At 41.6% G+C, this 13,258-nt stretch overlaps 1 protein-coding gene across 1 annotated transcript in view; it reads right to left on the minus strand.

The window, feature by feature from the left end:
* LOC114466715 (voltage-dependent calcium channel subunit alpha-2/delta-3-like) overlaps positions 1-13,258 on the minus strand; it is a 177,859-nt gene that overhangs the window by 133,573 nt on the left and 31,028 nt on the right. The window contains exon 3 of the mRNA XM_028452390.1: positions 13,027-13,143. Coding sequence (XP_028308191.1) covers positions 13,027-13,143 — 117 coding nt within the window. The remainder of the gene's footprint in view (positions 1-13,026; positions 13,144-13,258) is intronic.

Consider the following 13,258-nt stretch of genomic DNA (forward strand, 5'->3'; position numbering starts at 1 on the left):
ATTCCCAAGGAGAAAAAAAAACAATAGAAAGCACAATACATTTGCTGGAACAAAGTTGACATACATATTCCAATGAGACAAAACACAGTTTCAGCAAAACATTTTTTATCGTGATTAACTCGGTAAAATAATGCAAATAATCGTGATTAAAAATTTTAATCCTTTGACACCACTATAGGAAACGGACTTCACCCCAAAACATGAACACATGACCTTATGGCTAAGAACACAATATGCAAATACAACTCCTTAGTTATATATAAACAGGATGTGCTGACCAAGCCCTGTAATAACCTCTGGGCAGGTCCTATGGGTCTTAGTTCAGCCAAAAAAGCTGATCTCGACAGAGTTTGATTGGCTTGGGTCGGACCATCAATAGAACTGGGGACAGCAATTAATAAAGTCAAACCAGCGAGAAAAGAATGGCAGCGTCAACAAATTTTAAAAGTGTTCTGCGAAACTATACTTCCTCTTTTTTTGCACCAATTAGGTACAAGCAAAAAAAGACAACAATCTGACGATGCAGGTGTAAAAGAGAAGAAGAGTGGAAAATATGAACAACAATTGTGTGCTTTAAAATATCAAGTCCTAATATCAAATACAGTGTAAAAGCTTGGTGTCCAGTCCAGGATGTACCCTTCTCTCTGCCTTCTGCTGAACTTCTAAGTTCTTTTTTTCTTGACATTTACATGTTCAAATCTTCCTGCCCACATAGGCCTATTGATTTTATCTTTGAAGGACTCTTTTTTTCTGAAAGTAAAAAAAAAAAAAAATCAAAGTAATAAAATGAAGTGACAGTCCTAAGATCTACTGGGGCAAGCCCTTTACCATCATTAGTTGCCATCACCCTCAGCAGAAACACATACACACTGGCTGATGGGATAATGACCAAAGGCTGACGACTGATCAGGAAAAGAAGAAAATGACAAGTGCAGTGACTTAGTGTACCAGTACTTTCCCACACTACAGTATTGCACACACCAGCAAGGTAATGTCAAGGTTGCATTACTTTCGCTCGAACGAAATACAGCCCCCGATGCAAAAAAATGTGTTTACAGTCCAGGGATGTGCGGTCAGGGATGGTCCTCGGTCATTGCTGAAAGAAAAAACCCAACCAAGATGAAGTTAATTGAATTCTGATGTTTTGACAATTTTGATAATTTTGATAATTTCTTAAAAATAGCAAAAAATGCTCCCTTTCATAACATTGGTTTTGATTGGTTTCGCATCCACATCATATCTCAGAAGCCCTATGTCATTACGCCAATCCTGATTGGCTGGTGAAATGTATTCATCCACCGCAGATAGTCCTGCCTACTATAAGTAGAGGGGGCAGAGAATACAGCGCCATTCAAAGACCTCTTCTCACTCAGAACTATCTCGCGTTGCAGCAGCTTAACTGTCCACAGGTGGATCCCTTCTGGATTCCGTTGCCGGATGCTGCTGTCGATATCCTTTACTCTGTTTTCGACCACACCAGGTCGCCCAGTGTTTTTCCTGCTTCCACGCTTGATGTAACACTGCTTCGACGCCTTGCACGGCCGTCGAGAGCAGACCACTGACCCACTTGTTTTCGGCTCGGCTCAGTGCTTCACTCGTTGCCACATCGCGGCTGTCGAGCACCGGACACAACACAGCAGTTACCGGCTCGGTTACGACACCGCCCTCGCCACCCCACGTGGTTGCTAGGCACTGGGTGTCGGTCCTCGGTTAGCTTAGCAGCCACTTCCTGCCTGCACACCAGCACAGAGAAGAAGATGGAGAACAAGGCCCCGCACACCAGGGGGTCCGGATGCTCGGAGGCTCGGGAACAAAATATTGGACCAAGACACACAACAGGTCTGCTCAGAGTGCCTCGGGCTGGAACACGCACAGCGGGCCCTTGACGCTCTCATCTCCTACCATTTTTACGGTAAAGAGCCTTGGTAGACAGCTGGCACGCCAAGCCTACCTCTCTCAACAGGAGCCGTATATTCCTCCCCACGGCACCCCCTTCGCAACGGAGATTAAAATGGGGACCTGTGTGGAGCCCGTGGTGAGGCTCGCTTCCAGCTGGGGCGCCCAGCTTGACCTTGCCTCCTTGATTTGTCAACATCCTACATTCATAGGCCCTGAGAGAGTCAGCTTGTGTTTCTCATTGTTAAACAAAGGGGCGATTTGTGTTGTTTCTCCCGCACTGTGTCAGAGCGGCTTTGACTTTAGGTATTTTTACTCTAGGTATGTTTCATGATAAATGCTGAATGGAGAATGTTGTCCCCATGGTAGGCGCCACAAGGATGGCGTCTGCCATCCTCGTAATCTGCCCGGTCGCCTCCACAGGGGAGAATTCCAGCTGTGGATGACCTCATGCTAGTTGAACCCCGTGCGTCATGATCCACAGAGGTTGGTGATCACACCATAAAACCATGTGCATCATGCAAACGAAGGATGATTGTCATACCAGAGAACCCAGTTAGTCATGGTGCGCAGTGAATGATGATCACGCCAGAGTGTGCAGAGGCTCTGTGCCACTGGCGCGCCCTGATTTCCTGACAAGGGATGCCTATGGGCACCATCACATCCAGGAAAATGGTCACCACGCGAGGTGCACGAGGGCTGGTCTGTGAGGGGTCACTGGGATGCGAGCCTACGGCACTCTCACATCAATTATTGGAGCCTTCACCGGTGTTACTCCCACTGAGACATTTCCTTCCGTTCCTCACAGGCCACCATGCCCTGGTGAGGATGGGCAATACGGCCACAGTAGCATACATCAACCGTCAAGGTGGATTGCGCTCCGGTCGGTTGCACCTGCAGGCGCGCAGATTCATCCTGTGGAGCTGTGGTCGCCTTGGGCGACGCACATCCCGGGAGCCCTGAACGCAGACGCAGACCTGCTGTCCAGGAGGGCGCCAATGTATGGGGAGTGGATGCTGCACCCGGAGCTTGTGGTGGATCCGTTCTCCGCAGAAGAAAACATGCAGTGCACACTGTTTTATTCCCTTCACAACACGGGTGCCCCCCTCGGGTTAGACGCACTGACGCACAATTGGCCACACGTGCTGCTCTATGTCTTCCCCCCGTTAGACTTGCAGCACAGCCACACTCTGATCCTGGTGGCTCCGCATTGGCCTGCTATGCACTGGATGGCGGTGATTTACCGGCTGCTGTGCGCCCGCCCATGGCAACTCCTGTGTACCAGGGACCTGCTGTCACAGGCAGAGTGCTATGGGCTTGGCCCCTGAGTGCCGCAATCTCTCTGCCGTGGGACTCAAACAGCGTGTGATTTCCACCGTACAGAGCCCCCTGACTTTCTCCAATAGGTCTCTGTACGACAAGTGGAGGGTGTTTGAGGGCTGGTGTCACCGGATGGGACAAATCTGTGTTTTAGGTGACAGAAACATGGCCCTAGAACTTTAGTCTTCCAGACAACAAAATATCAAATAAATAATCCTACATGCAGCAACACCCACACCCTTAAAAAAAAGCATGATTAAACTATTTTTAGAAGGTATTAATAAAGCCAATAATAACAGAAAAAGGTGAATCCTCTACAATGAAAACCAGGAAAGGCAGTGAAGACCCTGCCCTGAAGTACACTTCCTCTTTTAGTCAATGATTTGTAAAATATTAAAATGTAGGGGATAGAAGATTCTCTTCTTCAATTTAAGATAAAGTTGAATAAGAGAAGGGTTTCTCATGGCAAAGAAATTAAAGTTAAAAACTTAAACTCTTGTTTTCATACAAGCACTAGTGGCGACTTCCTTACTATATGCTGTTAATCACATTGAGGACTACAGAGGCATAGCTGCCACAGGTAAACGATATCAGCAGGTACAGAAAACCAATGTCATTACAAGTGAAACAGCCCTACCAGCAATGCATCCTCTCTGCTTTGAAGTGCATTTGTCACTTGAAACACAGGCATGCTTAACTTCAAAGAGGGTATTACAATAGCTCAACGCCTTTAAACCATGATAACGTGTTCACGTCTCACTTAATCATTTGTTGTTTCTACCACTTTCAGTCGGCATACAAGCTTTTCCCTAGGAGCGAGGTAAGAGGAGTGGAGACGAGCATCTGCCAGAAAACAATAATTGGACCGAGGACGTGAAGGTAATAGTAATTATTAAATCAAAAATGGGAAGCTAAGAAACTGCGCTTAAAATTAGTTTAGACACTAAAGCTTCCTACAAGGAAAAAGAAACAATTGTTTAAACAGAAGGAGAACACGGACATACGCAAAATTTTATATTCCTCATATACACAGTTGCGGTGGAAATGTTTAATGTACAGACTGATTTTTCAGATCTAGTTTGCAAACCTAAATTAATCTCAAGTTGTATTTTTAGCAAATTTGGTGCTTAACTAACACTACTATAAACCAATAAAAAAAAAAATATTTAATTCAGTTTTTTAAGTAAACTTTGCTTCTGTTGATCTAGTTTGTTTTTTTTTTTTGTTAATATATGGACTTCTGTTGGAATGCTAGTCCATCTTTCCCTTTACTGCTTTCACATCAGGATAGTCCAAGATTCAGTCTGAAGAAGATGACCATTTTAACACAATAATTTGCATTTACAATGTGCTTCTTGAATCACTCCAAAATAACAAGAAAAACCCTGTTAGTTAAAAGAGCTACTGGTTTTTGATGCACATTAACTTTTATTGTACAGTGTTGGTATGAGTAAATACGAGTTTATCCATCACTTTGCAACTGTGACTCAAGGCAGTTTATGTTCTGCTGTCACAGTTTTTGCACATTTTTGTGCACCTCTGTTACCTGAGCTGGGTGTTTTTAGTTTTCTATATGGTCACTTTCTTCATTAATCCTGCGGCAGCACAAGTATCCGTCCAACAGCTTTATGTCCTATGGTGTGAAACAAGCCTAATTTGCTTGCAACGACTCTGAGATCCCCGTTTTCATCTATGCTGGAGTCCGTTTGCGTGTTCACACCAGGCCAAACAAGCTGGACTTAATGGGGAAACAAATCCTGGCCCACTTAAAGCATGGCAGGATTTGCTGGTGTGAATGCATTCCAAGTTCTAACATGTATGAAAGTACTTAACAAAATATTCTGGTTTATTTTTTTACCATTACTTTTATTACAAACGAACAAACGCTAAAAAAGCAAATATCCTGGTTTATTTTTTCCATTACTTTTGTTACAAACGAACAGAAACAAGAAAGTAAATATTCTGGTTATTTTTTGACATTACTTTTTTGTTTTGAACTACCATAAACGATAAAAAAAAAGAAAATATTCTGGTTTATTTTTCCATTACTTTTGTTAGTAACAAACATTAACAATAAAAAAGTAAATATTCTGGTTTACTTTTTCCATTACTTTTTGTTTCGAACGGCCATAAACGATAAAAAAGAAAATATTCTGGTTTATCATTCCATTAGTTTTTACTACAAACGAATATAAAAGATAAAAATTAAATACTCTGATTTATTTTTCCATTACTTTTGTTACAAATGAACATAAACATTAAAAAAAAATTATGTATATGCACTGTATATGTATTCTTACATATTGAAAAACCAAATGTGAAGTTTAAAATGTTTTTTTGTGAAGGAGAGGTATAGGCACCTATAAGTTCCTTAAACTTCTCCCTACTCCTTTGAAACAATAAAAAAAAAAAAACTTGCCAATATAAACTCTAAGCCACCCTCAGAATTCAGTTTAACACTGATATTGGAACTCATAACCTCATACATGTGGATGTTTTTCCTAGTTTTAATGACATGGATCAAGGTTTTAGTCAAATATGATCCATGTCTGGCTCAGATTTATCCCCTATGGTGCTTTGCACTGTCAACACAGGGCCATACAGGAATAATCTCATTAGGACCTATTAACTAAACCTATTTTTTCCAGTCAGAAATGGTTATGACTGAGTTACATTAATGCAACAAAAAGGCAGTAAAAACATTCATTGTGTTGGTGAGCTAATCCACTGCATTTCTTTCCAACTCAAACTACTACCGTCACTTTTGTCATCACATTTCCTTCTCTTAGAGACCCATCTCAAAAATCATTGACATCAGGTCGACAGTACATTTAGACGTGCAGGCTTTCACTGCAACAGGGATGGCTTTCTCTCAGCAGGTGGTGGCAAGCGATAAAAGGGGAGAATCAACAAGGAGACAAGGAGATAAAACCATGTTGACGGACCGGGAAAAGCATTTGCTTGGAAATTGAATCACTGAAGCGCCACATACACTTTAGCAAAAAGCAGAGAAATGGGAATAGGAACGGTAAAGGGGACACACAGGCACCCAGAAAAAGCAATTCTTTAGGACAGCTGTGGAAATGAACAAAAGGAGACCTGAGAGAGTTTTGGTAATAGAAGCTGATAAATCTGAAGTAAAAACTAAAGTGCATGGAAAAATGGGAAAATACTTATAAGTCCTTGTATTATATATGTTAAAAAGTAACTAAACCCCAAAACCACTGTTTTCTACTGAAAACAAATGTCTTTTGTATGAGGTAGTGTTGTTGTTTGGTTCTTGTGCAACTCTTGCTATTTAGTTAAAGTATTTCAATTTGGCTGCCCCCCGGTAGGCTGGGGAAGCTAACCGGCGCTCAGCCAATGCGCTCCAACCGAGCACCATTTTCGCTATTCGTGCATAGGTTTTCATTTCTGTGCACAAATGAGTGAAATAAACCTGTGTCACGTAGAGCAAACATGTCAATGGTGTGGAAATCTTTGGTATAAATTAAAAGTATTAGACAATGCAATGGGAGCATGTGCAGAAGGTTTTATCATGACAATGACGCCATTGATCACAAATGAAGACATTACAGCCGATCACAATAATTGCATAAAATGCTAAATATCGGCCGATCCAATATCAATATCAGATAGGTGTAAAACAAAAGTGAAGTTTACTAATGCTGCGTTCACACCAAACGCATTTCAGGCGTCAAAATCATGCCTCCTGCCTGTATTTGGATGCTTGTGTTCATTGAATCAGACGCTTGTCAGCAGCGTCGAAGGCGCTCTGGACGCACGTCCAAACAAGTTGGGAAGAGAGCGCGTTGAGCATTTAGGGGAGGGGCTTCTCTGTTGCCAATGGTGTTCATACAATGAATGATATGTGGCGATAAGTTACGTTTATAATTCACCGAGTGACTGTGATATTGTGGGGAACATTATTGTGATGAGAAGGCGGTGTTTCTGGTCGGATGTATTTCGATGTGACTCAGTGTGTGCACTGTGATGTTAGAGGGCTATAGAGAAGTGTGGTTGAATGGAGCATAAAGTTTGGAGTTCCTTGCTGAACACACCGCCCCCAACTCCCGTTCATCGTCTCTACATTATTGAGAGAGTGGCGTGGCTTGGCTTTATTTGCGCCACAGTGCCGTTTCCGGATTCACCAGAGCTGCGCTTGGACGCAAGTCGCTTTCAGCGCTACTTCCGTGTTTCCCGTGCCCAGCTTGGCGACCTGCTGACTGGCATTGGCGCTCGCATCTCCTACCCACCAACGACAGGTGCTCTATTCCAGCAGAAGGGCCTGTCCATCTGTCTCCAGTTAGTGGTTTTTTTTCATTATTCTAAATACAACACGGTTGGGGAATGCTCCAGATTGGTCGACGCGCCACGATATGCCCCAAAAGTTCAACAATCCCAACTCTAGCGTCGGCTGTATTGGAGGTGTCGGACGCACGTCAAAAGCTTGAAATCACAAAACGCAGCGCCAGTCGCGCGTAAAACTCCAAAACGTGCCGCACAGGATGCGTGGGACCTCTCGACGCTTCTAGAAGTGCGTCCACCATATATTGTCTACGTAAACCTGACGCTTTCAACACGTTTGGTGTGTACGCGCCATTGCTCTCTAAAAACTAGAAATTAATTACAAAGCTAGCTGTCAGTGTTGAAAATGTGAAGTGGAGCCTTGACCCTTTACTTAACACAACTGTCATGTGTCTTTGCAAAGTCACAAAGTTCATCCCTGGGGTTGCCTATTTTTCCTCTCCTCTCTTTGCATGTCATACACACATGAGCATAAAAGCTCACAAAGAAACAAGATGTACTATTAAAAAGAGATCCAGACATGGATGCACTGACTTTGGAGAAGCCATTAGCCGAGTCCTTATATCTCCAGGGGCTTTACGCACTCTCGCATAGATCGCACACAGACAACTCGGTTAATAGCCTCCATATATTTACTCCCACTGCCTAACAAATTATACTGTTGTCAACAGAGTGGTTTATGACAATACACCAATGACTTTACACAAGGCAAAAAACAAAAAAAACCTAAATATTAAAGAGGATTAATCCTTCTGGGAAAAGCAAATGGAATTGGTTTAATTGCTAGTGTTTATCCTTATTACAACAGGGATAAAGTAATTTATGTCCTATTCCAAAAGCTAACAATGTAAAATTATTCAATTAAATGTTTTCAATCGAGCGCTCACTTTAAAGAACCCACTGTAATTTTCCCAAAAATGTCAGATTACTCATAGTAACATTAAACTTTTCACTTGGTGCACATCCTCAGCTGTGATTATAACACTGAGACAGACTTGACCACGACTTTGGACATGGCATCCAAAGATGCCATGTCATAAAGTAAGAGAATGTAAGAGAATTATTAAGAAGCGTAAAAGCAGGCAAAGGGAAAAGTGTGAAAATTATTTGTCACTATCGGTGCTCCTTCAGATTCTCAGAGAGAGAATTTATTATATTAGCTGCATCACATTGTCCTGTTAGGATCTATCACCTGTAGCTCCAGGACACACTCGACCAAAGCATGTGTGAAACTCATGGATAGTGTGGCGATGGTGAGATAAAACAATAAAAAAAATACGGGTAATGCAATGACACTCTGCATGTCTGGGAGAAAGAGGAAGTTGCGTGTGTGCAGACTGACGGGAGAGAAAGTTGGAGAAACGCCAAAATACAGTAAGAAATCCAATCAACTCTGAACCAAAACAAAATAATAGTTTTGCCATCAAAAGCCTGGTCTCAGTGCTTTGTTTTTTGTTTTATATAAGGAAACAATGTTCAGATGTTAGAGTTGTCACTAAAGCACAAAAAATAGCTTTAAAGTCACTGACAGGGTTTTTTTTTTTTAAGAAAAAGGCTTTTTTCTCAGCTTTTTGCTCTGAAACTGAAGATTTGTGTAAAACTTGCTCTATTCAACGGCTGACTACAAAAGAACGAAACGAGCCAATAACAGATTTCAGATAGTCATAGTAGAAAATATTCTGTGGGTCTTTTAAATCAGTCAAAATGCTCAAAAACGGCTGGCACTGAGGGGGTTGAAAATCTGAAAATGGCTGGCATTGAATGAGTTCATGGTCTTAATTCTGTCTTAATGCTCAATTCAGATATTTTTGAAAAATCTGATTTTTTGTGTGCTTGTTCATATTACAAAATAAATGTGTCTTCTATCAGTTTGGAGTATGATCGAAATGTGACCCTGAAGTGACCCGCATGCGTGAAAGAGCTCGTGAGGTACTACGTGTGCACGTAGGCACACACTGCGTTTACGAAAGTAAATATGGAAGCATCTTGTCTCGGCGTGTGTGTGGCACTAATAATACATCCATCCATTTTCTTCTGCTTTATCCGGGGCCGGTATGTATGTATAATACAATAAATATTTATTAATTTTAAGAACTCACTCCTTCCACTGTCTATTTTTCACTCTGTCCTCCACCAGGGTTTCCCCCCTTTCCTGCTGCTCTATCAGGGATGCAGAATTATAACGTTATTGTATTTTGATGGTTATTGACTTCAGGTAGAATGCAACCTCAGCATTCTCATTGCAAAATATCAGATATTATTGGATTTATATCTACATCTGAAAGTGGTAGATATTTGGATTTGAAAAAAATCGGAATTGTACTGTTCACATTGACATGAAAGAATCAGATATACATCACGCGACCAAAAAATTGGAATTGACCTGCAGCCTTCCAGATTAATAGAAGCATTTATTTCAGGGGTGGGCAACTAATTTTTACCGGGGGCCGCATGAGCAACCCGAGCACTGCTGGAGGGCCACATCGACAATATTTCAATTAAATTCTGCTCAATATGATTTTTGATTTACAGTAAGATAAATAATAATTTCATTTAACTTAACTTAACACAAAAGCAGATTGTTTTTGATGGTTTTATTTAAACTCTTTATCCTTAAATATTTATATTAGGCTAAGTGAAATTGAAATTAGAAAACAAAAACAATCATTGAATCACAGCCATTTATTTTTAACTTGTTCACAACTTGGATAAGCAAACTGCTTCTCTCGTCTCCTTTTTCGGCATGTACAAAAAAAAAAAAAAGAATAACAAAACTTCTGTGAATGCAACCATGTCAGAAATAAACTGAATAAATAAATAAATAAAGAAAATAACTTAATACGTTTATAGAAATACTGCAATTCAACAAACAATAACTTGTTCTGTTTTCCACCTCATTTTACCTCTTCAGTGCGAATAATCCAGTCTGTTCTGGGCTTCAACAAGGGCATTGAAATCTGGCTGAATGTCTGAGGTGGCTATGCAAAGAACAGCTGAGAGGTGATCATCAGTGATGGAGGATCTGTGTTTGGATTTGTTCAACTTCATCACTGAAAATGTCTGTTCACATACGTAGGTGGATCCAAAGAGGACTAGAATCCTCTGAGCATGCTTTCTCAGGTGTGGAAATATCTCCTTTTTGAGGGAGGAGTAAAAGTCCAGCAGTGAGACTGACCTGAACTGCTCTGCCAGAAGTAGGTCAGACTGCAGTTCAATGAGCTCCATCTGAACATCGCTTGGTGCATTGTCCACATTGTAGTTGAGGGGGGAAGAAACCATGCGCATTTCACGCTCAAGAGTTTTGAAATCTTGAAATCGCCTCAAAAACTCTCCATGTAGTGATTCCAGCTTGTTTGAGTACTTCTGGGGGTAATCGATCTGATCTGATCGAGCAGATCTTGTGGCTTCCTTTAGTGATGGCAAGTGGGTCAGAATGTTGCCCTTCACTTGGTTTGAGAGAAACTGCAACTTTCTCATGAAAGCCGTCACTGCACTGTACATCTCATGCACAAAAAGGCCCTTGCACTGCAGTTTGACATTAAGATCGTTCATAAGTGCAGTCACATCCACAGCAAATCCGAGGTCTGCCACCCAGTCTTCATCTGAAAGTTCCGGGATGTCATATCCCCACAGAAATACTGAAATTGGTCTCTCAGGTCCCAGACACTTTTCAGTACCTTGCCCAGGCTGAGCCACCTGATGTTGCTGTGGTAGCTTATGTCACCATGTTCACTCTCATTTAACTCCAAAAGTGCAACAAATTGTCTATGATTTAACGCTCTCGCTCTGATAAAGTTAACTGCTTTAGTTACAGTACCAACAACATGGTTCATTTTTAACACTGTCTTACACAACACTTCCTGGTGAATAATACAATGCAAAAATGTCAATTTCTGCACAGGGTTAATTTCTGTCACTTTATCCTGCATCCTCTTTAAAAGTCCAACATTTTTCCCCATCAGATTTGGACAACCATCTGTTGTCACACCTACCAGCTTGTCCCATTTCAGTCCTAAAATGTCCAAACACGCATTTACCTCCGTAAACAAGTCATCACCTGTGGTTCTCCCTTTAATTGACTGCATGGCTGCCAGCTCCTCCGTGATTTGAAAGTTTGCAGTTATCCCACGTAAGAAGATGAGCAGCTGGGCGGTGTCACGTACATCGCAGCTCTCATCCAAAGCCAGAGAAAAACAGTCAAAGTCGGCCACTCTGTTTTTCAGCTGAAGCTCTAAGTTTCCAGCGATATCCTCAATCCGCCTTGTTACAGAGCGTCGGGAGAGTGACACGTTCTCAAATGCGCTTTTTTTCTCGGGGCATATCAGGGCAACAGAGTCCAATATGCACTCTTTAACAAACTCTCCATCAGAAAACGCCTTACTTTTTTTTGGCGATTTTGTGAGAAATTATAAAACTTGTCCTGACGGCTGCAACTCTGGAGGTGTGAAGTATGGTAAAAAGTCCTTGTTGAATTTTCAGTTTTCCCATCAACGCATCAGCCTCCCGTGTGCGCTCTTCATCAGACAGATTCTGGTATTTATCCCCGTGCTTGGTCGTGTAGTGGCGATTCAAATTATAATTTTTGAACACAGCGACCTGTGTGCCACAAATTAAGCACACGGCGTTACCTTTCAGTTCGGTAAAGAAATACTTGCCGGTCCATGTCTTTTTGAAAACACGACATTCGCTATCCACTTTTCTTTTTTTAGCATGAGCTGACATTGCGGGGGTAACCGGGCATCACTTCACCTTCACACGCTTTTTTACTAAATACGCGCGTACTGCTGATTGGCCGTTACACATGACGTAGCTCAATGGGTAACCAATCAGATGGTGCTGTGGGTGTGACAATGCTGGAAACGGTAGAGACTGAAATCGCAAGCAGAGAGACAAGGCTTATCAAAATAAAAGCATAACCGTTTTATTTCACACTCGACAGATATTTTTTTTATTTATTTTTTAATTTTTGATTGGCCTCAAGCGGGCTGGACAGGAACACACAAAGGGCCGGATGTGGCCCGCGGGCCGTAAAATGCCCAGGTCTGATTTATTTCATGTACTTTTTCTTTCTTTTTTTATCATGTACAATTCTTAAACTTAACAATATGAAGTCTTCTAGTAAAGTATAACTGTTTTCTTTCAGCACTGGTAATAGATCTGAATGCAGCTGCTTCAGTCATGGTCACTTGTCTTTGTATCTCGGCCGTTCTCCGAAGCGTTAAATCTAGAAAAGTGTCTAGTCAAGCGATGACATTGGTTTTTTGCTTCACCACATTTCTGCACATCTCCCCTTTCTTGCAAGACATCAGGAAACGGACTTGCTCAATGCTGAATATTTGTTGGTACGATCAGAGCGTTTTGACAACTAATAAGCAAGTGCGTAGACGTACATGATGACGTACCATGGCGGAGGATCTAGGTTTAGTTAAATGAGCACTCATTTATTTATAAGAAAATGGCTGAATTTGCTTTACACAGACTTTAAAAGGCATGTATGAATACCTTCATTGCCTGGGCTTTCTTGTGAAACATCTCTTCCATGTTCTCTGCAAGCCTCTTCACCAGTCGCAGACCATCAATCTCCTCAACCCGCACGGCACGTTCAAACTCCTTATATTTCTGTGAAAAAGACACATTTGCATTAACAGCGTAGAGAGTACTGCCACGTGATAAGACATAAAATAAATTGTCAATCATAAAGTGGAGACAATAAACACTGATTAAACTCAGCAGG

Source organism: Gouania willdenowi, chromosome 7 (genome assembly GCF_900634775.1).
Source record: "Gouania willdenowi chromosome 7, fGouWil2.1, whole genome shotgun sequence".
NCBI classification, from domain to species: Eukaryota; Metazoa; Chordata; class Actinopteri; order Blenniiformes; family Gobiesocidae; genus Gouania; species Gouania willdenowi.